Raw genomic sequence first — 27,239 nt, forward strand, 5'->3', positions numbered from 1 at the left:
CTATATGGGATCGCTGTTTCTTGCTAACCTTTTCCACTTTTTCTTGTCTTGTGCATCCTATTCCCTTACCCCTTTTTCCAGTATGTCATTTGTTATATTATCATTCCATTTTCTTCTTCCCTCCACCTCCATGGTTTTCTCTTCGCATGATATGACCAAATCACTGTAAACTTCTTTTGCACTTCCTTGGAAACTTTCGTTGCTTAGTCATACTTCTGACACAATCAATTCTCTTGTTCTAGCTTCACACATCCATCAACATCCGCGTCTCCGCCACCTTCAGTCTTCGTTCTTGGGTCTTGGGCCATGTCTCTGCCCCATAAAGCATTTTCTTAAACGTTCCATTTGCCCTCGCACCTTCTTGTTGCACAAAATTCCTGATGTTCTTCAATTCATTCACGCGCATTGTATTAAATGATTGATTTCACGGTCCTCAGTCAATTTTTATCTGAAATATGTCGTTTATACCTAGTTCCACTCCTTGACTCTGGTCTCCTCCCTTCCACAGATACTTACTCTGTCTTTACCTTTCTTATTTTCAGGCATCGATTTTCAAATGATGTCATCTTTCCAACTTCACCTTAACTCTTCCTCTGACCAGATCTGTCAGCACACTATCATCAGCGAACACAGTACTGCAAAGGGTCTCTTAGATGACGAAGTTATGACGTCCATCACAAGACTGAATATTAAGCGGCAAAGATGTACTGTAGTCCTTCATGCAGACTGAGCTTCAATTTGAATTAATCTTTATTACCGACAAAAAATTTTATTTGTGTGTTTGTTCCGTCATAGATATCTTATACTATATTTTATCATACTTTTCAGAGATCCCCTTCTCTCCCAGACATTTCCATGCGTCCTGCCTCTCTCCAGATCAGTGAATACTATGTTTAGTTTCTTTTCTGTCTATGTTTCTCCATTGCTTGTCTGACTCGAAAAAAAAAAATATATATATCCACTGTGCATTTCTCTGACAAAATCAAACTGCTCCTAATTCCTTAAGATTTCCCTCCTTATTCGTTTTCTTGATATATATATATATATATATATATATATATATATATATATATATATATATATATATATATATATATATATATATATATATATATATATATATATATATATATATATATATATATATATATATATATATATATATTTCATTGTATGCAATATAAGTTTTATGCATTGCTAGCTAGCTAGTTATAATAATCTTGTATATCACTCTTTCCTTTGTATACAGGGACCATTAGACAGTTCTTCCAGCTGTCTGGCATTGATTCTTGCCGATATATTTTGTCCATTAGGTCTAACACTACATGTGCCAATTCACTGCACTCCCAAACAGATTCGATCTCTGAACGATTTGTGGTCAGGTCCTATTGTTTTTTTTTTAATTTTTCCAAGTGCGCTTAACTTCACTTGCTGACAGACGGAACTCCTTCCTGTGGGGTTAGGATCTTATTTTATTCTTCTAGTGCTTTTATCATTTAATCTTTTTTTTTTCAAAATAGTTTGATTGTCTCACACACACACACACACACACACTTGGTGGCAACTATGACTGACATAATTGTAAACACTAATTTATGCTCTCTCTCTCTCTCTCTCTCTCTCTCTCTCTCTCTCTCTCTCTCTCTCTCTCTCTCTCTCTCTCTCTCTCTCTCTCTCTCTCTAAATGATTTAAGAATTATAGTTAGCTCTGAACTCCATCTAAGAAAGCATTGCATAGAGGCCAGAAACAGGGCAAATAGGATATTAGGATTAATTTTTAGGAGTGTTAACAGTAGAAGGCCCGAACTAATATTAAAGTTATATTTGGCGCTGGTCAGACCTCGTGTAGACTACGCTGTGCAGTTCTGGTCCCCATATTACAGGAAGGATATAAGTCTATTAGAATCAGTATAAAGGAGAATGACTAAAAGGATACAGGGGATGAGGAGCATTCCTTACGAAGCAAGATGGAAGCTGTTAAATTTACATTCTTTTAGAGAGACGAAAGTTAAGAGGGGACATGATAGAAGTTTCTAAGTGGTATAAGGGTTATAACAAGGGGAACGTAAGCAAAATTCTTAGGATCAATAACAAAGACAAAACAAAAAATAACGGGTTCAAGCTTGAAAAATTTAGGTTTAAAAAAAGATGGGAAAGAATTGGTTCACAAACAGAGTAGTAGATGAATGGAACGGAATCAGTAATCAGGCTGTCAATGCTAAGTCATTGGGTAGCTTTAACAGAAGATTTATACAGATTTATGGATGTGGATGATAGGTGGAAATAGGTGGGTATGTTTCATACGGGGCCTGGTGGCTTCTTGCAGCTTTCCTTATTTCTTATGCTCTTGTGTTCTATGTTCTCTCTCTCTCTCTCTCTCTCTCTCTCTCTCTCTCTCTCTCTCTCTCTCTCTCTCTCTCTCTCTCTCTCTTCGTAGAAAATAATCGTCCGGTAGTAATTACGTTCATTAAAATTAATGGTTTTAAATACCAAGAAATAATATATATATATATATATATATATATATATATATATATATATATATATATATATATATATATATATATATATATATATATATATATATATATATATATATATATATATATATATATATATATATATATATTATAAAAAAAACAGTTTGTGTGTGTGTGTGTGTGTGTGTGTGTGTGTGTGTGTGTGTGTGTGTATGTGTGTGTGTGTGTGTGTGTGTGTGTGTGTGTGTGTCCGCTTTTCACGGAAAAATTACTGAACTGATTGCGAAGAAATTTGGTGTAGGAGTTTCCCTTGATCCGGAGAGTGACATAGGCTGCCTTGTTTACTTCCAACCCAAAACCGTTAGATCATTCAGGCAAATCTGTCACCGTAGCTCAATTCTTAATGGTGGCGCCAGGTCAGTGGCTACCGACAAAGGACATGCACAACAGTAAACAGACGTATATTTTAGGTTTATTATAGAGTAAACTTCGTTTGGTTAATAGCTTTGGCGAACAAACGACTGACTTAGCATAAGTAACCGTGCCTTGGAGAGCCAAATTTTACTCAGGCAACGCCGGGTAATTTTACGTGTTTGTGTGTGTGTTTTATATAGGAGAGGCTCCGGCCAAGGGTAACAAAAAAAATTGCAACGAAAAAAAAAAAAAGGCCCACGGAGGTGCCGGTCCCCGAACAGAGTCGAAAGCGTTAGTAAAATATTCAGGATAAGTAAGTGTCTTGAAACCTCCCTCTTGAAAGAGTTCAAGTCATAGGAAGGTGGAAAATACAGAAGCAGGCAGAGAGTTCCAGAGTTTACAAAAGAAAGGGATGAATGATTGAGAATATTGGTTAACTCTTGCATCAGAGAGGCGGACAAAATAGAGATGAGAGAAAGAAGAGTCTTGTGCAGTGAGGGAGGGAGGCATGAAGTCAGCAAGGTCAGAAGAGTAGCAGGCATGAAAATAACGGTAGAAGATAGCAAGAGATGCAGCAGTGCAGCGGTGGGAAAGAGGCTGAAGACAGTCAGTTAGAGGAGAGGAGTTCATAAGACGAAAAGCTTTTGATTACACCCTGTCTAAAAGAGTGGTATGAGTGGAACTCCTCATATATGTGAAGCATACTCCATACATGGACGGAAAAGGCCCCTGTACAAAGTTAGCAGCTTGGTGGGTGATAAAACTGACAGAGGCGACTCAGAACGCATAACTTCATAGAAGCTGTTTTAGCTAGAGATGATATGTAAAGTTTCCAGTCTAGATTATAAGTAAAGGAGAGACCGAAAATGTTCAGTGTAGAAGAGGGAGACAGTTGAGTGACAATGAAGAAGAGGGGATAGTTGTCTCGAAGGTTGTGTCGAGTTAATAGATTTACTTATTTATTTATTATTATTTTTTTTTTATGTAGGAGGACACTGGCCAAGGGCAACAAAAATCCAATAAATAAAAAAAAAAAAAGCCCATTGAGATACTAGTCCCAGAAAAGGGTCCAGATCGGTAATAAAAAATTGAAGGATAAGTGTCTTGAAACCTCCCTCTTGAAGGAATTCAAGTCATAGGAAGGTGGAAATACAGAAGCAGGTAGGGAGTTCCAGAGTTTACCAGAGAAAGGGTTGAATGATTGAGAATACTGGTTAACACTTACATTAGAGAGGTGGACAGAATAGGGGTGAGAGAAAGAAGAAAGTCTTGTGCTGCGAGGCCGCTGGAGGAGGGGAGGCATGCAGTTAGCAAGATCTGAAGAGCAGTTAGCATGAAAATAGCGGCAGAAGACAGCTAGAGATGCAACATTGCGGCGATGAGAGACAGGCTAAAGACAGTCAGTTAGAAGAGAGGAGTTGATGAGACGAAAAGCTTTTGATTCCACCCTGTCTAGAAGAGCGGTATGAGTGGAACTCCCCCCAGACATATGAAGCATACTCCATACATGGACGGATAAGGCCCTTGTACAGAGTTAGCAGCTGGGGGGTGAGAAAAACTGGCGGAGACGTCTCAGGACGCCCAACTTCATAGAAGCTACTTTAGCTGGAGATGAGATGTGAAGTTTCCAGTTCAGATTATAAGTAAAGGAGAGACCGAGGATGTTCAGTGTAGAAGAGAGGGACAGTTGAGTGTCATTGAAAAAGAGGGAATAGTTGTGACAGAAATTCTGTTTTCGTCTGAAACACACACACAAAAAAAAAAATAATAATAATAATACCAAATGACTTGAAAGAAAGAAAACAAAGAAAAAAGAAAAGGAAAGAAAGTTTTAAAAATCCCGTATGGTTATCACCTCAAACTGCCAAAGAAAAATATTATTACATGAAACTGTTAAAAATATATACCTAAATAGATAATAAGTAATGTTATAAAAGTCATTAAATCAAGAAGAGAAAACGAGGCATGATTTTTTCATAATCACACTTTCCACAGCAAGTCAACATTTGAGTCATGACAAACTGTCGGAGTAGGTAGTTTATTTACTTTGGGTGCGTTTGCTTCGGTAATGTTTACATGTTTGAGAGGCAGGACATTAAGTAATTCTACAGGTTTGCTAAACAAGCAAGGTTAGCATGATAGAGCAACGAAAGCCTTCGATATATGCCCAACACATTGAACTATATTCTGAAACACTTCTCCGCCACACCTCTACTACTTTTTAAAAGCTACACGGATTTTTAAAGGTGTTATTAAGGTTTTGGTAATATATCAACAAGAATTTTTCATTATCAACGGGAGAAGTACTTTTGAGAACCAGGCTAATCATCTCTGTGGCCTTTCAAAATAATCGGGATGAGAGTGCAAACCGTTTTTGAATACGGGGCGTTATCGTACCCTCAAGCATTCATATAACTTCTATCACAAACAATGAGAACAGTGGATTACACCTCTATCTTCCTTCATTGTGTAACTAGGCTTCATCTAGTACTTCAGGCAGTGTAATAGTGTAATGAAACCAAACAACTTGGTAAGGACGTAAAGGTTTCGGTTTGAGGCAGGTAGGGACAATTTGAGACAGGGCAAGAGGGTTCAGGGTGGAGAGAAGGCCCGGGTTGGGGGACTTATCTTCATCCTCATCTCTAGAACCGGTCCTGTTGGGTGGGCGGCTACGCTGTCCTGGCTTACGTAACACAGCAACACAATAATTATATAAGTAACGTTTTCTGCTATGTATCAAGGAATTCGACCAATAAAAAAAAGGGGGGATAAATGAAATAACACAGCGAACTCAAATGTCTTCTATAAAAAAAGAAAATATAATAGGAGTAGGAGAACCAAAAGAGGAACCAATGCATCTCCTGAGGTGTCTTGATTTTCCTCACCTAGAATGTTTTTTTTTTTTTTCTTTTACTGTTTATACTTTCCTCCACACCCATGCAGTGACAGTTCTATGGATTTACGCCTACCTCGCCTGAGATATTTAATCGGCCCTGACAACAATACAGTGCTACCCTCGGCGCTTATTAGTCACCGGAAGTTCACATACGCTGCTGTTTTTCACGTGACGGGGAAGTACTGTGAGGCAAAACGCGTCTGTCTTGTCTGGATCTGGAAATACACACACACACAAAAAAGGGAAAGGTAAAAAACAGATGAATAATATAGAAAGCTATAAGAAAACGGAACACAGATAAAAAGATAGAGATAGATAGATAGATAGATAGATAGATAGAGAGAGAGAGAGAGAGAGAGAGAGAGAGAGAGAGAGAGAGAGAGAGAGAGAGAGAGAGAGTACGATAAATACGAGAGATGAGACCAGTGCATCACAACAAATAACGTGACTTCAAATACAACCAATAACGGTATAAAAACACCTGAACGAGGCCTTTACTGTAGATGACAAGGTGGGACAGGACCTGCGATCTACGAGAGTCAATAACCTGAGTTGTATTGTCAGCGAGGAACGGAGGTAACCAATGCTTAACTTATGGTCATCCTTTCATCACACGCATTTTGAAAAGCTTGTTCTCTCGTACGGGCCATTTTCAACGACAACACGGATGATAAGTGAGGTTTTCATAATGTGTTTTCCGCTGATGATGCAGATTCCTTGTTAAACTATCTCTGTAATCATGAAACCACCCTTGAAACCTGCTATTAACTTACGATCTGTTGAAGGTAGTGGAAAGAAGACGCCGGAACCTTTGGGATGATTAATCACATTTTCTTGGATTTTTTAATGATGAAGCAAATTCCTCGTTAAACTGTCTCTGGAACAATAGAAGAACATTTGAAAATCCTTTTAACTTACGATCAGTTGAAAACGGTGAAAATAAGATGCCGATACATTTGAAAATTCGTGTTCTAACCTGCCACGCTTGAATAGCAGGTGTGTGTGTGTGTGTGTGTGAAACCTTTGTTCTTACCTTACTTCCATAACTAGAAGAGACGTTTTTGTCGTCACACACTCGAGAATGCACCGCAGGAAAGGGGAACCAGTTTAATGCTACCATCCCATAACCTACACTAGGAGAACGCCAACCGAGCCATCCCTTCAAACTGTTCGGGCTAGAAGTTGTTGAAAATAATTCAGTAATGGGATTGAACAGTATTTTGACGAAGTGAAGATGATTACAGATTCTGCAGCGAATAAGGATGATATCAGTTAAGCTCCTAGAATATCATGTTTTGGTCTTACATGAGAGAGAGAGAGAGAGAGAGAGAGAGAGAGAGAGAGAGAGAGAGAGAGAGAGAGAGAGAGAGAGAGAGAGTGTGTGTGTGTGTGTGTGAAGAAAATTCTCTCTCTCTCTCTCACTCTCTCTCTCTCTCTCTCTCTCTCTCTCTCTCTCTCTCTCTCTCTCTCTCTCTCTCTCTCTCTCTCTCAATAACACACGTAGCCAGAGAGTATTGCAGCTTTGGAATGTAGGGGACCAAACTAATAATTCATATAATTTAGGCTCCGTCTCGCTAGCACTTTTCTGGGGTTTCTGTGGCCTTTTGCTCGTTCCGTTGGCTGTTTCCGTCAGCTTTAGTCAGAAGGATGTGATCGTCTTCATGAGGTAAGTTATTGTCAACTTTCATAGTCAAGTAAAAATGTAGTGTAGAGGATAGTAGGTAAACATCGGTAATGAAATACTATTTTTTGTAAAATAAGATTAAATACATCTTTGAGTTTCAGAAATATCAAATGAATTGACTAACAATACGATGCATTTAATTTGTGGGTTTATAACAGCCGACAGTGTGGCCTTTACATCTCTGAGGTGTTAATTTCTCAGCCATACTTTTGTCCTAGAAACAAAGGAATGATCAGCCCTGCTGCACACAAGACGCAATAAGTCATTTTCAGTTGCCACGTTTCAGAGGAGTTTTTTGACCAGGCATGCCGGGCCATTGCTGTCTCTGGGACCAAAAAGATGACATGCGCCTCAAGAAGGCTTCTGTTTTACGAGGAGCCACCCATGAACGCCTACATGCATTTATATATTTATCTATTTCATTTTATTTTATCTATTTATTTTACTTATCTATTTATTTAACTTTTGATCGTCTATGGTTGACAAGATACATTTAAAAGCAGAGAAGCGACTGCTTGCCTGCGTGTCAGTTACCGAACAGTGCGAACGAAAGGTTGCGTATGTGATGAGCTGAGTTTAAGAAACTGTTGATTACCAGATAAATGACGAAAAAAAAAAAATCAACATAAAGGTACTGGTGTGACGGCGTCTATATAATGCGTTACGAGAGGGCAATATTTGTGGCGCTCTATCACAAGGGCACTGTTTGAGGTTAAAGTCTCCTAGAACAAGTAGTTACTTATCTCTGAGTCGTTAAGGAATGGAAGAATTTCTTCTCTCAGATGGCACAAAATTTCTAATACTTAAAAACATCTGCAGTCAGGCATGTTATATATATATATATATATATATATATATATATATATATATATATATATATATATATATATATATATATATATATATATATATATATATATATATATATATATATATATATATATATATATATATATATATATATATATATATATATATATATATATATATATATATATATATATATATATATATATATATATATATATATATATACAGAAATTGCCTATGCATTCAACCTCGTCTGCCTGAAAGAAAATGTGCTCCCTGGCTTTAACATATATATATATATATATATACATATATATATATATATATATATATATATATATATATATATATATATATATATATATATATATATATATATATATATATATATATATATATATATATATAAAAGAGAGAGAGAGAGAGAGAGAGAGAGAGAGAGAGAGAGAGAGAGAGAGAGAGAGAGAGAGAGAGAGAGAGAGAGAGAGAGAGAGAGAGAGAGAGAGAACCATAACAGCGGCAACTGTACGGAATGAAGCTATGTTGTGCTAGGAAGGAGAAGTGTGATGAGCAACAAGTGAGTCGAAACACTGACATGGTCAGCCAGTGGTTATCAGCGCACTGTAGTGGAGTGATAAGAAACGACCGCGTGATGAAAGTTCATCGCACACTCAGACAAAACAAAGGAAGATAAGGTACCGGTGACTACAGTGATTAGCCTCTGCTGTGTTCCTTTATTTAGATACATTCAAAACCAACCTTCTCAACTGGTAATATCATGCCGTCCAAATCGTCGACGCACACACACACACACTTGTGTCTACTTTTATCCTCATGAATTCATGTCATTGTATCAAGGTGCATGTTTGTGTGCATATATATTTTGGCCAACAGACAGAGTGTTTGAAGGGAATAATACTGTGATCCCCGCCTGACAGCCTCTTACTAAGGGCGAGTTTCTGTCTGGCTCTTCGCTCCATATTTGACGCGGCGCGGACTTGCATCATGTAGCCGATATGTGCACAACGAGCACAGCTGTTGTGCAGAATTATATCACACTTGTGGATGTTCATAAAAGATCATCAAGACTTCACAGCTGTGTGTGTGTGTGTGTGTGTGTGTGTGTGTGTGTGTGTGTGTGTGTGTGTGTGTGTGTGTGTGTGTGAGTGTGTGTGTGTGTGCAAGTTATGTATGTTTGATAACCAGTCATGATTATTTCATTGTAGACATTGTTTGGAAGCACACCACCACTGGATGTCAGCACTTACCAATGATTGCAGTTAGACACAAGTTCAGTTCTCAAGCACAAGAGTCTACAAATGTGAGCATATGTATATGTGTGCTGTACAGTTTACTTATCACCACTTGTGATATGGACACGTAACGGCCTTATTTTCAAACTTTGAAAATGACGCACGCAAAATATGGAATAGAATTAATAACAATTAATAACCTTTTCTTATTCAGGCCAAAAAAATATGGAATTCATTTCCCGAACAAATCGAAACACTTTTAACACTAACTTCTTTTAAAAACGATACTAGCTATTTCTATTTTGTTATTAGAATTTTGTTAATGTTATTTGCAGATACTCCTCATTACTTATACAATGTTAAAAAAAAACTATTTACAGTTATCTCTTCTTCATGTTCATTAGATTCAAATGGATTGGCTACACATTACATTGATGTGTATTCAAGTATAGGTATTTGCTATAGTAGGGATAATAAAGTATTTCAAATGTTTCCTGTCAATGACGAACACGAGGAACGAAAATCATGAGCACAGACAGCCCACGAGCACAATAGTTCAGCTCCTCTTTGATCCAGCCTTTATTATCATATTAATGGAGATTTCTCTGATCCAGTAATATTGATGCATTATAAGAAGTGATGACTGTATAAGCCGTAATGAAGAAAAGAAAGAAAAGAAAAACCTTACTGTGATGAAACTAAGAACAAACTGCACGTGACGCGCTTCCTCAGAGATGTGACAGTGAGTGACAACACGGGAATTGCCTGCAAGTAGCTTGAAGGTAAACATCTCGGAGTCAAGGATTAGATAAAAGCAAAATAATCATCAGCAACAAGAGAACCTTGAGAGACAGTGGGACAATCACCTTATAAAAAGACGAATACGTGAGAGGCTCAACTCCTTCGGAAGATCTCAGCGTTATGCGTCGGCAGCTGGTGAGGGCGTGAAGCATAGGGGGAGGGGGTCTGGTAAGCCGGGTCGAAGGTCAAGTGCGGGAGCTGGAAGATCGGCGGCTGGTCGTGGTAATATTAAGGTGGGAGTCGTCACCGGTGATCTCCTGCTGGTCTTGTTCCACCACTCTCATGACTCTTTGATGGCCTGAAGCACCAAGTGTCCTCCCAGCGATTCGAAACATTTACCTTCGAGTCAAACAAGATGTCCAACAAACGTAACCTTCGTCAGTGGTGAGAAATACAAAGACACCAAGCACCTGCACTTCGTTTCACATTCTGTAAAAGAACGTTGGGAAAATCTTACCTTAACGTAGTGTCTTTTATCATTATTTTTTTTATTTTATTTGATTTTTTTTTTTGAGTGAAATTATGAGTGCATCCAAGTTAGAAGGGGAAAAAAAAAAAAGGTAAAAAGTAAAAGTGAAATAAGCAAAAGCTGAGGACCGTTTTCAGAGACAAATGTGGAGTGAGTTTTGAAGTGTTGATTCTCTGGCACCAACAGTTCTGGCGCCGATGATGTTTACTGATTAGAGTTTATCGATATAAATATGTGTGAAAAAAATATGTAAATTCCTGACAATTATAAATCCAATTTTCTTATATCAATGAGAACATGCAAGAAAAGTAATAACAGCGTTTATCAGACCATAGCAGAGGTCCCAGTCATATGTGAATGATAATGTTCGAGAGGTGTTTGGCAGGGCTGATAATGCTTTGTTCCGCGACCTGCATATGCGTCTCAGAGCCTGCTGTTCTCTGCCACTCTCAGCGGAATTTGCAGGAAGCTAATCGCGGTATCATATACAAGATATCCGCTATACTGAAGAATTCACACCAATAAAGACACGTCTAGAAAAAAAAAAAAAAATTGAAATTGCGCAAAAATATTTTACTATCTTTTTTTTTTTTTTTTTTTTTCCCCAATCCATGACCTATTACACTTTCAAGGGTGTGAAATATTAGATATGTCAGGTTTCGTTAACTTTCCAAATTCACCATTTGGACACCACTACTTACCATATTCATATCAGGTGTTAACATGCAGTACCTGAAGTAAGAGACACGGGTAATAATAATAATAATAATAATAATAATAATAATAATAATAATAATAATAATAATAATAACAACGATTAATAAGAATAACAATAAAAAATAAGAATGATAAGAAGAAAACAACAACAACAACAACAACAACAACAACAACAACAACAACAACAACATAAACGCCAACCCAACCCGCCACCGCTACGTTAATGACAGCCTCGTAAAAAAAAAAAGAGAGAAAAAAAGTAAATAAGCCACACACACATCCACACACTTGAGCAATGATTTATCAAATAGATGTAGCGATAATTACTTTCACGGCAATTCCTTTCCCCGTGACGCCACAAAACCTTTAACCCTAAACATCAAGCTGGTAAGAGTGAAGCACTTGGCCTTCACAATAACACGGAGAGTGAAACCTGGCAAATCTCTCGTGTGTGAAGGGCGAGCTAGTGCAGGGCGGCGAGGCTGAGACATGGCACGTACGTATGCCCTTTGTACAGTGCAAGTCAAAAAAAGTACTTAATGGTGTGTTTAGCTGCTCTGTGTGCGCCTTACGTGTGTGTGTGTGTGTGTTTCTATGCTTCTCATGTTTTTATTTGTTTTTAATGTTCGCAGTGTAAGAGCAATTTGCTGGACCATGCTAGTTATTGGAATTATATCATGTACTGTAATTTGTGGATCATGAAATATCTATTTTTCTCTACATATCTGTCTGAGGCTCCCGCAGTGTTAAGACCCATGATGTGCTGCCGATCTCCTTACGAATTCTGATAGTATTCTGACGGATTTATTTATTTATTTATTTATTTTTTTTCAGATCAAATGAGTTTAAGACTGAGGGAGAACATGGAACACTGAACACTGCGAAAGTTATTATGGCAGGTTACTTGAATTCTGTCCATGCATGTACGTATGCATGAAGGTACTGTGATGGTCTACAATATGTGTCATAGTAATATTAATATATTTTTTTTTTTATGTAGGAAGGACACTGGTCAAGGGCAACAAAAATCCAATAAAAAAAATGCCCACTGAAATGCCAGTCCCATAAAAGGGTCAAAGCAGTGGTCAAAAATTGATGAATAAGTGTCTTGAAACCTCCCTCTTGAAGGAATTCAAGTCATAGGAAGGTGAAAATACAGAAGCAGGCAGGGAGTTCCAGAGTTTACCAGAGAAAGGGATGGATGATTGAGAATACTGGTTAACTCTTGCGTTAGAGAGGTGGACAGAATAGGGGTGAGAGAAAGAAGAAAGTCTTGTGCTGCGAGGCCGCGGGAGGAGGGGAGGCATGCAGTTAGCAAGATCAGAAGAGCAGTTACCATGAAAATAGCGGTAGAAGACAGCTAGAGATGGAACACTGCGGCGGTGAGAGAGAGGCTGAAGGCAGTCAGTTAGAGGAGAAGAGTTGATGAGACGAAAAGCTGTTGATTCCACCCTGTCTAGAAGAGAAGTATGAGTGGAACCCCCCCAGACATGTGAAGCATACTCTATACATGGACGGATAAGGCCCTTGTACAGAGTTAGCAGCTGGGGGGGTGAAAAAAAAACTGGCGGAGACGTCTCAGAACACCTAACTTCATAGAAGCTGTTTTAGCTAGAGATGAGATGTGAAGTTTCCAGTTCAGATTATAAGTAAAGGACAGACCGAGGATGTTCAGTGTAGAAGAGGGGGACAGTTGAGTGTCATTGAAGAAGAGGGGATAGTTGTCTGGAAGGTTGTGTCGAGTTGATAGATGAGGAATTGAGCTTTTGAGGCATTGAACAATACCAAGTTTGCTCTGTCCCAATCAGAAATTTTAGAAAGTTCAGAAGTCAAGCGTTCTGTGGCTTCCCTGCGTGATATGTTTACCTCCTGAAGGGTTGGACGTCTATGAAAAGACGTGGAAAAGTACAGGGTGATATCATCAGCGTAGGAATGGATAGGACAAGAAGTTTGGTTTAGAAGATCATTAATGAATAATAAGAAGAGAGTGGGTGACAGGACAGAACCCTGAGGAACACCACTGTTAATAGATTTAGGAGAAGAACAGTGACCGTCTACCACAGCAGCAATAGAACGGTCAGAAAGGAAACTTGAGATGAAGTTACAGAGAGAAGGATAGAAGCCGTAGGAGTGTAGTTTGGAAATCAAAGCTTTGTGCCAGACTCTATCAAAAGCTTTTGATATGTCCAAGACAACAGCAAAAGTTTCACCAAAATCTCTAAAAGAGGATGACCAATACTCAGTAAGGAAAGCCAGAAGATCACCAGTAGAGTTGAGTAGAGCGGCCTTGACGGAACCCATACTGGCGATCAGATAGAAGGTTGTGAAGTGATAGATGTTTAAGAATCTTCCTGTTGAGGATAGATTCAAAAACTTTAGATAGGCAGGAAATTAAAGCAATAGGATGGTAGTTTGAGGGATTAGAACGGTCACCCTTTTTTAGGAACAGTTTGAATGTAGGCAAACTTCCAGCAATAAGGAAAGGTAGATGTTGACAGACAGAGCTGAAAGAGTTTGACTAGACAAGGCGCAAGCACGGAGGCACAGTTTCGGAGAACAATAGGAGGGACCCCAATAGGTCCATAAGCCTTCCGAGGGTTTAGGCCAGCGAGGGCATGGAAAACATCCTTGCGAAGAATTTTAATAGGTGGCATGAAGTAATCAGAGGATGGAGAAGAGGGAGGAACAAGCCCAGAATCGTCCAAGGTAGAGTTTTTAGCAAAGGTTTGAGCAAAGAGTTCAGCTTTAGAAATAGATGTGATAGCAGTGGTGCCATCTGGTTGAAACAGAGGAGGGAAAGAAGAAGCAAAGTTATTGGAGATATTTTTGGCTAGATGCCAGAAGTCACGAGGGGAGTTAGATCTTGAAAGGTTTTGACACTTTCTGTTAATGAAGGAGTTTTTGGCTAGTTGGAGAACAGACTTGGCATGGTTCCGGGCAGAAATATAAAGTGGATGAGATTCTGGTGATGGAAGGCTTAAGTACCTTTTGTGGGCCACCTCTCTATCATGTATAGCACGAGAACAAGCTGTGTTAAACCAAGGTTTAGAAGCTTTAGGACGAAAAAAAAGAGTGAGGAATGTACGCCTCCATGCCAGACACGATCACCTCTGTTATGCGCTCAGCACACAAAGACGGGTCATTCCAAGGACAATCAGCAAAATACCTCCTCAGATCCCCCCAACTAGCAGAAGCAAAACGCCAGAGGCACCTTCGCTTAGGGGGATCCTGAGGAGGGATTGGAGCGATAGGACAAGATACAGATATGAGGTTGTGATCGGAGGAGCCCAACGGAGAAGAAAGGGTGACAGCTTAAGCAGAAGGATTAGAGGTCAGGAAAAGGTCAAGAATGTTGGGCGTATCTCCAAGACGGTCAGGAATACGAGTAGGGTGTTGCACCAATTGCTCTAGGTCGTGGAGGATACCAAAGTTGTAGGCTAGTTCACCAGGATGGTCAGTGAAGGGAGAGGAAAGCCAAAGCTGGTGGTGAACATTGAAGTCTCCAAGAATGGAGATCTCTGCAAAAGGGAAGAGGGTCAGAATGTGCTCCACTTTGGAAGTTAAGTAGTCAAAGAATTTCTTATAGTCAGAGGAGTTAGGTGAGAGGTATACAGCACAGATAAATTTAGTTTGAGAGTGACTCTGTAGTCGTAGCCAGATGGTGAAAAACTCAGAAGACTCAAGAGCGTGGGCACGAGAGCAGGTTAAGTCACTGCGCACATAAACGCAGCATCCAGCTTTGGATCGAAAATGAGGATAGAGAAAGTAGGAGGGAACAGAAAAGGGGCTACTGTCAGTTGCCTCAGACACCTGAGTTTCAGTGAGGAAAAGAAGATGAGGTTTAGAAGAGAAGTGGTGTTCTACAGATTGAAAGTTAGATCTTAGACCGCGAATGTTACAGAAGTTAATGAAAAAAAAGTTGAGGGAGGTGTCAAGACACTTAGGGTCGTCGACAGAAAGGCAGTCCGACCTGGGGACATTTATGGTCCCCTCCCCAGATGGGGACTCCGAGACTGATGTAGGAGTCGCCATGATGATTTAAAATTTTTTGAGTGAAGGGTGTGTGTGTGTTATTAGGTGCTTGTAGTTTTGTGTGGAGGAAGGGAGTTGTCTTTAGAGGGCAGGCTGTGACTGCCCCCTTGTGTTGTGAGACACAAAGGGAAACGTTCAGTGAGGTCACAGCTGGGTTTAATGATAAGTTCACAGCACCCCCTGAACAGTGCTCTAGACCTCACTGGGAGTAATTATCGCTTCGGCAGGTGTCTACTGCCTCCTCCTCATGATGATAATAATAATAATAATGATAATAATAATAATAATAATAATAATAATAATAATAATTAATGGCTTAGTGTGTTACCAGGTAGCCAAATAACGAAACTATACATTCGATGTGAACAGTGAGTACAGGTACATAAGGTGCATGCAACGAAATTAAAAGTTATGTAACAGTGATAAATGTGAAAGAAAAAAAAAACACAAATAAGGCTATGAAATACAATAAAAGTAAAAGTACAATGTGTGTGTGTGTGTGTGTGTGTGTGTGTGTGTGTGTGTGTGGCGCAGGTCACATGGGGTACAGCACCACTGGATATACACACAAGGAACAAGGCAGCTTCTAGTTACTCGCCTCTGAAGCAACACCGCCAACACTCAACACACGCACACACCCGTCCACACAGCGCCAGCGCCGCCTTGCCTCTCCCCGCCGCCAACACGAGGAGGTGAGAAAGAAATATTTCCACAGAGATCAAATAATGCATACAAGTACTAAAAAAAAAAAAAAATAAATAAATAAATAAAAAAAAATATTAAGTAGTGGGAGCTTGCAAACTTTCCTTTCCTTCTCACTGGTTAAGGAATTTCCATTATGTAAAAAAGATGATTTACGTTAGAGGGATGACTAATGTTATGCAAATCAGCAAAAGTTTTGGTTTTCAGTCCCTCGTCAAAAAAAGTAGTTGTCTATTCCATAAATAAATTAGCACGATATATATATATATATATATATATATATATATATATATATATATATATATATATATATATATATATATATATATATATATATATATATATATATATATATATATATATATATATATATATATATATATATATATATATATATATATATATATATATATGAAATTTCTACACTGCCAGCAATGCAAAGTAGGGGCCTTCTGCCATGATTGAATGTAATTAAGAGATGTTTGAGAGTCCTCGTTGACCATAAAGAGAATAGCTATCCTACTAGATTTGCTAATCATTAAGGGGACTGTTTACAATTTAGAAATTACAACTTACAATTTCAAACTTTGGTTGTTTTTCTGCCAAACGCTGCTTTGTAGCTGTAAGCGAGAAATTATAGATATGTTTGAAACTGTTCACTATACAGGGTGTAATACGAGTTTCTGCGGATATTGCCAGAGGTGACAGTAGCGGTTAATGTTAATAGAGGAAAATGTTATATGCACATATGCATTGTAAGGCGTTGCTTAGCCATGGTGTGACATTCAAGTGTGACCTGGCAACAGATACAACGGCCGGGCCAGGCGGGTAATTATGGCGGAGAAACACCACATCCATACATTTTACTTTAAGGTCTACGCATCCCGCCATGGTTGTCCGCCCGCCCCGACCGTTGTATCTGTCACCGGCCACATTTGAATTTCACACCACGGCTACACAACGCCTCAGAATGTACGAGTATATGTGCATAGAAAATTTTCGAATTAGATTAAATTACCTGTAGCAATAACCGCAGAAACTTATGTTACACCTTGTATGAAAACAAGTACTTTCTCTTAATGGGTGCAGCACTGTGGGTCACCTAAAATAGATATTAATAAATAAACAAATATACAAACAAATAAATAGTAAATGAAAGGAAACAAACGTCGATTGCAAATAATATTCGTAACAAACGTCGAATGTATATAATATTCTTAAGAAAATCATGCTGTTGCGGTTGGGTTCTCTCGAACAATACTTTCTTCATCAGTGTTAAAAGGCCTCGTCACTGCCGAACATTTGCAATTTTTCTCACAGAGTTTCGTAAGACAGCAGGCCCGCCCTCTACCAAAGGAGCTCCACTAACTGTTTGCTCGGCACACAAAGAGCTCCTCAACTATACATGGAGCCATTCCATAAAGTACACAACACCAGTTACTGTGACTGAAAGAGCGTAATGATGATGTATGTGTCAATGAAAGTCAATAGAAATGGTGGAATATCATTGACGTCTTGGAAAATTTATAAGTTCAGCAAGAAATTCTATAAGGCATAAATTACTGACAGACACGCGAGTTTCTTCCTATCTCATCTCATTTATCAGCGTTCTGTGCATTCGTTTTATTCTCATACTTATTTTCCTTCTCTTTCCATTTTAAAGCCTAAATTTACCTAATCTAACAATCAGTTCTCTATTAGTTAGTCTTGAGGAGGGGGGGGTTGTACGATCCGGACCTGATATATATATATATATATATATATATATATATATATATATATATATATATATATATATATATATATATATATATATATATATATATATATATATATATATATATATATATAATTTACTGCATTTTTTCCGCTTCTTTTGATATATGTAACGTTTTGATAAGAAAAAAATTCTTCCTCTTATGTAATGAGGTCTTCCATCATGAAATTCCACGGTTTCGCCCGCCGCGAGTCATGTATGATGTTTTTTTTTTTTTTTTTTCCCTTTTATTCCCATATTTTCTGACACCCATTTTTCAAGTCTCTTATGAAAATCTACGGTTCTCACTGCGGACAACATTAGAGAGCACGAAATCTTAGGTTTAACTATTTTTCTCAGATTTATATACGAAAAATAAAATTATATATATATATATATATATATATATATATATATATATATATATATATATATATATATATATATATATATATATATATATATATATATATATATATATATATATATATATATATATATTTTTTTTTTTTTTTTCGCAAATCCAGCAAATAATCAATGTATCTGCATCAGATATCTTTAGCATTAGTGTTTCATTTATTCTAAACAGTTAAACACTGGTTTTTACTAAGAAATATGGCGAAAAATAACAAAAATTGTTTTCCCCCTTCCTCCCCGGTAATTAAGTGTGAAATCATGAATCGCTTTAGGCCTATGTACAAAACAAATCGGAGTAACTAAATGAAACTATGTCTGATTTTTTAACATATCCTGATATATATATCATGTGAATTTCAAGTTCCTGGCTGCAATAGGTGAATTATAATCACCCCTTAAACTTTATGACGCGATATCTCAAAATGACATATTTTGGCATATAAAAATGATCTCCTCCGTTGTTATTCCTGTTAAACATGTATGGGGTATTGCAGCTTATGAAATTATGAGAGGCGAACAAAGTCTGCTATCGAAATTTTTGTTTGGAGTTGATTTTGATTTTAGACAAATATTTGAAAGTCAAAATCTTTTTGATTTTTCATCGAACAAAAAAAAATTAAATAAATAAATAAAAACAAATAAATTATCGTACAAGAAAAACGATAGCAGACATTGTTATCCTATCCTTCCTGATTAAAATGCTTTTTAAATGAAAGAAATTGGTCAATAAATAAGGGAGGGGATACGAGTTGAACATCGGCAATTTAACATGGGATTAGGGATTTTACAACCTTCCCCCCTTCAGCACTCTCGTCGCCCTCGTGGATTCCTGCAGCACTCCGTCACCACGTGTGTCATGAGACACTCTTGCACCAAAAACCCGGAGCTTAGACTGAACTGTGTACGCCTTTTAAGCGTCACGCTAATAACTAACTTTGACGGTCTGCTGATCTGATTCATAGGTATTCTTTCTCTCACCATGTTCTCTGTCAACCTTTACACTCTAACTCATTCTATTTTCAGTATATTCACGTAAAACAACACCAACACTCTTCTACACGACATCAGCAATACCTACTACACTAGTCTCGGTCACTGGGCAGTGTTAGGCAGAGACGTAATGCGTTGTTAGACTCCTCATGTAATCTTGGTAAAATGTAGTCATTTAGCATATGCCACAGAGTAATAATACCTGTATCTCTGCAAAATATACAAACCACGCAAACTTATCACTATCAAACATAACTTGCTATTCTTTTGATTGGGATCATATAGCTGATCATATAGTTGATTGGGATCATATGGCTGTTTTGAAAAAAATGTCTCTGGTGACCGAGGTGATAAAACGTGTTATCATTGGCATGCACTGCACGGGGTAGCATGATCATGGACGGCAGGTCGTGCATGACACTCCATCAACACCAACGGAATGTGTGTGTGTGAGTGTCAGTATGCACAGCAAGCAGCATTGGAGATTTTCACTCCTGCTTAATCTATAAAACGCGACTTCAAGCCGACCTTTGCCTCTCAGTATCTGTTTCGTAGTTTGCAGTTTAGGTCTGTACGTCCTCGCGTACATGTTGAACAATATGCACATGGCACGTAAAGACCACGAGCAGAACAGATCGCACTAGTGATTCCACAGCATAACAAAATAGTACAAAACACCGTAAAGAACAATTGAATCATAAATACAGTATTTCCCTGCAAAAAATACGTCACAACACAGAAGAAACAGCACAAGGCCAGCACCTTGTTCCTTCCAAGAAACTAGACATGATAATATTTCTCTCTATCTGAAAAGAATAAATAATCATGACAAATATGTTGTCAGAAGCCATAAAGTCGCTCTTTGTTGTGGCTCATCAAGGACCACACAAGTTTTCTTGGTATAAAATGTATCCATCTGTATCCCACCGCCTTCCTTTGTACAAACTTGTATTTTGGCCGAGACCAGATGTATCCTGCAGGACTACGTAATGCTTTCACACTCTCTCTCACACACACAGACACACACACACACACACACAGTTACATACATCGTGATTTACCTTTTCACTAGTTTTGTTTAAATTTTTTTATGTATTAATAGAGTTTATTTCAGACTTCTCATAATACACACATAAATATACACGCATACAGACACACATCAAGTAAAGATCAGTAAGTGTGAGCGTGTACACCTCTGCTCCTGTGGATTACTAGCTGGACTCCCCAGCTGTGCTTCCCCGGAGAATCACAGCCTGAAGTAGTACAAGTGAGGCTGAAACTTCTTACACAATTCACACCGAGTCTTCTTTTTGTTCTCTCAACAGTGAAAACTTCTCCATCTAAGTTGGCGTGAACATCAGCCTGCTAAGTGACAAGAAAAGACATTACCACCAAGCTGATGATAAAAGGACACACTGGAGTCTAGTAATGAAAGAGCAGACGCAGCAGCTCAGATTGCCAACCAAGGACCTGAGGTCACCTTCACTATTCCCAGAAGTGCCTCCTCCATAAAGAAACAGTGGACAGGGGTGCTTTGTCTGCGACTCGCTCCCTGTTCGAAACTGCACTTGAGGAAGAGTTGAGGTTAGCGGCGATGTACGCCACAGCCACCAGTCGCGAACCACCCCACTTTCCGCCACGCCTCGCTCCGAGTGTGGCAACCTCTGTAACTCATCTCTGACTTGGTTACCTATGTGCGGTACAGTCACAGCCTTGCCCACACTGCCTAGCGGAGGAAGGCACCCTCTCCTTCATTACGCGTTACGGTGCCCAGCCACCATGAACATACACCGCCAGCTACACCGCTATCAGGGCACGGATGAGGACAGGGGAGCAAAAGTCATCGTTGTAACCCTTCCTCCCTGTTCTGATGAAACGTGTGCGAGAGATACCCGCCGCCACGCTAAACCTCTTATAAGATAATCGATATTTTTGACGGGCTCCAGACAGTCCCTGTATCCCTCACTCAAAGAGGGATACTATAAACTACCACCACCACCACCACCAACAAGAAGCTAACGAGTAGTGTGTGTGTATATGTGTGTGTGCTGCAGGCAAGATACATATAGTATCTTGAGCAAGTCTTTAACACAGGCAACAAAAGCAACCGCTAAGAGCACAGTCACTGCCGCCAGCCTCTAACGGTGAGAGGGAAGAAGGAGGTAGTTTCACGTCTTCGTGGAAATTCATTTGTTGATAGGCGTAGAACTCTATTCACTACACACACACACACACACACACACACACACACACACACCTCTCAATCCATTAACCCGCCTGTCACGTTTACTCATTTCCATTCTCCCACACTCACTGCCGCCACATATGTTATTCGTCCCTTCTGACCTAGTGAGACACACTCACGCGCCCCACTAACCTCTTCACTGTTCCCATTGTCCTCTCCATATTACTGTCCACCTCGTATTTATCTCTTCTCTTTGCCTTTTCTAGCCTCCTTCTCGTTTGAATTATAATAAAGAATATGTGTAGACAGGACATTTGACTAATGGTGATGTACGAGTACTGCACTTTGCTTTTCCATTTGGCCTGATTACTACTCCATAGTTTTGTGATGCTTGTTTTCTTCACACCGCGTAATATAAAAGATGTACGTACAGGGAATCAATAGTGTGTGTGATTCACCTACGGTCCTCTGCTGGTCACCCAGCCAGCCGTTCCCCTACGGAAAGAGCTCAGAGCTCAAAGTGACCGATCTTTGGGTAGGACTGAGACCACTGACACACCACACACCGGGACAGCGAGGTCACAGCCTCTCGGGTTACATCCCGTACCTACTTGCTGCTAGGTGAACAGGGGCTACACCATTAAGAGGCTCGCCCATTTGCATCACCGTGCCCGGGATTCGAACCCGAGCCTTCTTGGTTGTGAGCCGAGCGTGATAACCACTACACTACTACTACTACTACACTACTACGGTGTGTGTGTGTGTGTGTGTGTGTGTTTAGAGATGTTCATGAGGCGGCCCATTCATTAGTGTAGTCAAGACGGCGCAATACATGAAGAACCACAGACACAAGTACAATTACTCACAGAAGCAGCAGAAACAGCGAACACGAGGACGGCGCACGGAGGCTGGAGGGCGGTATGATGGATCAGGATGGGGGCGGCGCTTTACACTTGCGGGTGGCGGCCGAGCAGTGGGTACCTTGGCTGAGGATCACGAAAAACCAGGACACCGGCAGCCTCACCTACTCAGGCATCATGCACAACATCCTACTAGCTCTCTCCAGCACCATGAATTTCACGTGAGTTGGAATAATTTTACGAAGCTCCGCCACGTGACTCGAAGCAGGTATCAATAAAGCTTTGTTTGTTTGCCTCGGACAGTCGAGCTTGAACTTAAAGACAAAAATATGATAAATTCGGTTTCTTTTATAGTGAAAGTAGAAAGTGATATACTGAAAATATATATATAGCTTGGGAAGATAGATTTTCTGATACTTAAATATGTTAATAGTTTACTTGAGTTTGGGTGTAAGATCAATAACTGTGTTCATTCAACTTTCTCTTCAGCCCTTGGATCACTTAACACTTTCAAATACTCATAATTATATATATATATATATATATATATATATATATATATATATATATATATATATATATATATATATATATATATATATATATATATATATATATATATATATATATATATATATATATATATAAACTCAGAACTCATCAGAAGAGGGCTGGCCGCGATTCTCTCCTTCAGTACACCTTTCAAAAATTATCTAAAACTCAAACAGACAAGACCTCACTGCAACTTGACAAGACAACAGTGAGGAGCCAATCGGTCACCCTTGCCTACACTTATTCACCCCGACAAGCGGCCCTGATGAGCGGCGGTAGGTGTATTCGTCAGGCGGCTTAGGTAGCGATCGTTTACACAGGTACGAGCTGAGGCGACCTCCGGATGGCCTGTGGGGCGTGGGCTACCCGAACGGCACGTGGGTCGGTCAGCTGGGCATGGTGAAGCGCGGGTGAGGATATTCTCTCTCTTCCTCTCTCTCTCTCTCTCTGGTCATTCAGCAGTATAGTCAATAGGAAGTTTAGGAATGATTATGAAAAATGTTTATTCAGAATGAAGTAGAGCATAAGTAAATACGTATGGAAAGCAGGTAAAAGAAGAGTATTGATGACTTTTCCTGGCGAGAGAGAGAGAGAGAGAGAGAGAGAGAGAGAGAGAGAGAGAGAGAGAGAGAGAGAGAGAGAGAGAGAATTACGGTTTAACGCAATGATATCTGGAAATACGGAAAGGAAAACCAAAGGGCGGTGTTTTCTTGGCTAACTGAGAAAGACGAGACGGAGAGCAAGGTGAGTGAGAACCTATTGGCAAAAGGACGCCAGTTATTCAAGGATACGAGAGTAGGAAAGAATGTGATAGAGACTCAGGACTGCCCTGGGGTCTCTTGCTTCCCTGCTTCCTTCCTTGGTATGCAACGGGGGTCCCTTGTAAATAAATCCTCCTCCTGCAGCTGCCTTAAAACCTTTAGAACATGATACACTTCACTTCAATGCACAACTACTGAAAGGACGAACCACGCTGATTAATGATACTGAAATTTTTATGTTGCCTTAAGGGAAGCTTCTAAAAACGCGTGTTTGTGAAGATGTGTGTGTTTGTGTGCGTCAGGGAGGTGGATTTCGCGCTGGGTCCCTTCGCCTTCAACTGGGAACGTTACCACTACGCATGTGAGTTCACGCAGCCAATCTTCATCGACTACGAGAGCGTCTTCATGCGCCGCCCGAGGATTGAGACTGACCTGTTCGCCTTCGTGCGGCCTTTCACGTGGGAGGTGAGGCGCCCCGTGCTGAGTGCTGTGACGAAAGGGAGAGAGAGAGAGAGAGAGAGAGAGAGAGAGAGAGAGAGAGAGAGAGAGAGAGAGAGAGAGAGAGAGAGAGAGAGAATGATGATGACAATGGGGTGTTGGTACTGTAATGACCTTGCAGTAAATTGTCAAGTTCTAAACACACACACACACACACACACACACACACACACACTGAACTATGTAGACGACAGGCGTGGACTGAACATATTATAATGGAGAATTTCTTTTTTTCCATCGCAGTTCACAACTTTACACACACACACACAAAAAAGTATTGTTCCTCAACGTAGCCACACCTTTCTGCTTCTTTTCTTTCAGGTGTGGCTGTGTCTGCTGGGTGCGCTTGCCCTCATCTGGCTGGCACTGGTCCTGCTCCTCCATCTCACCCCCAGTGCGCAAGGAGAACAGCGGGAGACAAGGAATACCCGGAGATCGCATTTGGTGTGGGTAGTGAGGACGCTTGCCAGCCAGAGTTAGTTGAGTGCACAGTTCTCAATTGTGTGTGTGTGTGTGTGTGTGTGTGTGTCAGAGAGAGAGAGAGAGAGAGAGAGAGAGAGAGAGAGAGAGAGAGAGAGAGAGAGAGAGAGAGAGAGAGAGAAATTTACGAACTGCTTAAAGCTCTCTACGTCTACTGTCACCATGACGTTTCCACAGCGATGCGTCATTAGTTGCGATGAGTGATGGGGAGTTCTCTAATTGCTTGACAGTGAAGGAGTTTCTACAGGTTCAATGAACAGATGAAGGGTTCCCTTCTACAAACCTTGAAAAATTGTTGCGCAATACTATAGATTCTAATTATAAAGTTATCAGTAACTAAACTAATAATCTAAATATTAATTTTGTTTGATAATCATACATCAGGGAACACTTCCCGTCAAATGTGCAATCATCATAAATTTCATACATGATATTTGTTTTGTTAAGAAGGGAACAATCCATCAAATTCATAATTATCAGCCACGCACAATATTCATCATCCACACCTCACTCCTGTTTACCTTCCCGCGTGTTTTCTTCTAATAAATAGTCTCACCGCCTGTCCACGCAACACTCGCCATGCTGCATCGAGTTCATCAGCGTGGCTGAAAGTTATTCATTGCAGGCAACCCGTGGATGCCGCTGAGCGGGAGTCGACGCGTGGTGACAGCAGCCTGGCTGCTGGCCTGCCTCATCTTCCTCTCCTCTTTCTCCAGCACCCTCACCGCCATGCTCACCGTGCCCCTGGTCAGCACACTCACTTAATCTGCCAACACGTTTGACTGGCAATGTCACCCCGTGTCGGACTGGAACCCCTATGCGGCACCGATGCCTAATGGGCCTTGAGGAGGTTAAAAGGGAAGGGCCGCCAGGACTGCTGGTGCTTTACAAGGACGTTGATTGCCCCCTGCTCCCTAACATTAACTTAATGGAAACACCAGATGAATTTGATGCATTGCTAGACAGAACAGATAACAAATTACTCATTGTTGATGTTACATTAAGATCATATTTGATTACATTTCCTTTCAAGCATAATGGGCAAGTTAAAAGGGAAGGGGCCGTCAGGAGGACTCCTGATGCTGTGTGTGTGTGTGTGTGTGTGTGTGTGTGTGTGTGTGTGTGTGTGTGTGTGTGTGTGTGTGTATGTGTGTGTGTGTGTGTGTGTGTGTGTGTGTGTGTGTGTGTGTGTGTGTGTGTGTGTGTGTGTGTGTGTGTGTGGGTGTGCGTGTGTGTGTGTGTGTGTATATCAGCAGACATAGGTGTTAACACCAATCTCATGGCAGGTGCGGTTGCCCATTGACAGCATGGAGGACCTTGTGGGCCAGACTGCCATCCCTTGGGCCATAGAGTCTGGCGGCTTCCTCTACCAGATCCTTTACGTGCGTCCCTCTGCCTCTTTGATTCAAGCTTACCCTCACATCGCCAACACAGCCTGCTTGTTCAACACACACACACACACACACACACACACACACACACACACACACACACACACACACACACACACACACACCAAGGCGCAGCATTACGATTATATAAAAAAAGATGCACAACAATTAATGTTAACGATAGAGACATTGGTGCTGAGAGAGAGAGAGAGAGAGAGAGAGAGAGAGAGAGAGAGAGAGAGAGAGAGAGAGAGAGAGAGAGAGAGAGAGAGAGAGAGAGAGAGAGAGAGAGAACGCATTTTACACCAACTCACTGCTGAGTGACTACACGGGTAAAGACTTTACAACACCTTGCAGTACACTTCCAAAGCACATTCTGTGAAACAAAACCACTCTACGTATTTCCAACATCTATCCATTATGAGTGATAATAACAAAAAAATATGTAATCAAAGTAAAAAGAAAAAAAAATGAAATGATGTGTTGATAAGATCTTATTTTGTATGACAAGTGCTTGAAATCCACATGTTTGTCTATTTTTTCAAGTGAATTCTGCCTCGCTCTTCAGTACTTCACATGAAAACTTGAAGGGTCCATCCGTCACTCGCCCCACCAGTGTCCAGCCCTGGTCTTTGTATTGAATCACGCTGCGTCGTCACACAAACACACCATTCCTCACTATGACATATGGGATTCCGTATTTTAGGTCATAAGGGAGACTAGAAAATGTTCTACACTCTAAAGATAAATCAGTAAATATATGAATAAATGAAACAAACAAATAAATAAGTAGATAAATAAATAAATGAATATATGAGGAGCTAACCGTAAAATGTAAGCTCCTGAAACTCAGAATATCACCAACACAATCAGTCAGGAAGTCAAGTACATTAGCTCACCAGTCGTGCCCTCTGTGCTGGCAGACGGCGACTGATGGCCTGTACAAGACGATCTGGGACGGACACTCGGCCAGGATCACCGACTGCTACACCTTCAGGCAAGACATCGGCGACGGGAAGTACGCGGCAATCTGTGACAAGATGACCATGAAGAAGGTAACGCACGCACATACACACACACACACACACGCA

The 27,239-nt window shown here is 40.1% G+C and overlaps 1 protein-coding gene and 1 long non-coding RNA gene across 6 annotated transcripts in view; one reads left to right on the forward strand and one right to left on the reverse strand.

Annotated features, from left to right (window-relative positions):
• Positions 1 to 8,801: 8,801 nt before the first annotated feature.
• Positions 8,802 to 22,611, reverse strand: LOC135104417 (uncharacterized). Its single transcript, XR_010270430.1, has 3 exons — positions 22,473 to 22,611; positions 11,509 to 11,539; positions 8,802 to 10,767 (listed from the first exon to the last, which is right to left on the reverse strand). It is a non-coding gene; the product is annotated as an uncharacterized LOC135104417 (long non-coding RNA).
• Positions 11,871 to 27,239, forward strand: part of LOC135104416 (glutamate receptor ionotropic, delta-2-like) — a 16,977-nt gene continuing 1,608 nt past the window's right edge. Inside the window, exons 1-10 of one of the 5 annotated variants that reach the window (XM_064011819.1) lie at positions 11,871 to 12,020; positions 12,359 to 12,463; positions 16,091 to 16,248; positions 22,475 to 22,687; positions 23,339 to 23,428; positions 24,082 to 24,244; positions 24,599 to 24,752; positions 25,383 to 25,504; positions 26,044 to 26,139; positions 27,072 to 27,203. In XM_064011819.1, the coding sequence (XP_063867889.1) occupies positions 12,446 to 12,463; positions 16,091 to 16,248; positions 22,475 to 22,687; positions 23,339 to 23,428; positions 24,082 to 24,244; positions 24,599 to 24,752; positions 25,383 to 25,504; positions 26,044 to 26,139; positions 27,072 to 27,203 (1,146 nt within the window). In that variant the 5' untranslated portion in view covers positions 11,871 to 12,020; positions 12,359 to 12,445. Of the gene's footprint in view, positions 12,021 to 12,358; positions 12,464 to 16,090; positions 16,249 to 19,715; positions 22,688 to 23,194; positions 23,294 to 23,338; positions 23,429 to 24,081; positions 24,245 to 24,598; positions 24,753 to 25,382; positions 25,505 to 26,043; positions 26,140 to 27,071; positions 27,204 to 27,239 lie in introns of those variants that run through there. The other 4 variants (XM_064011820.1, XM_064011821.1, XM_064011823.1 and 1 more) reach the window with 4 other exon arrangements.

The sequence above is a fragment of the Scylla paramamosain genome, chromosome 10 (assembly GCF_035594125.1).
Source record: "Scylla paramamosain isolate STU-SP2022 chromosome 10, ASM3559412v1, whole genome shotgun sequence".
In the NCBI taxonomy this organism is placed as follows: Eukaryota; Metazoa; Arthropoda; class Malacostraca; order Decapoda; family Portunidae; genus Scylla; species Scylla paramamosain.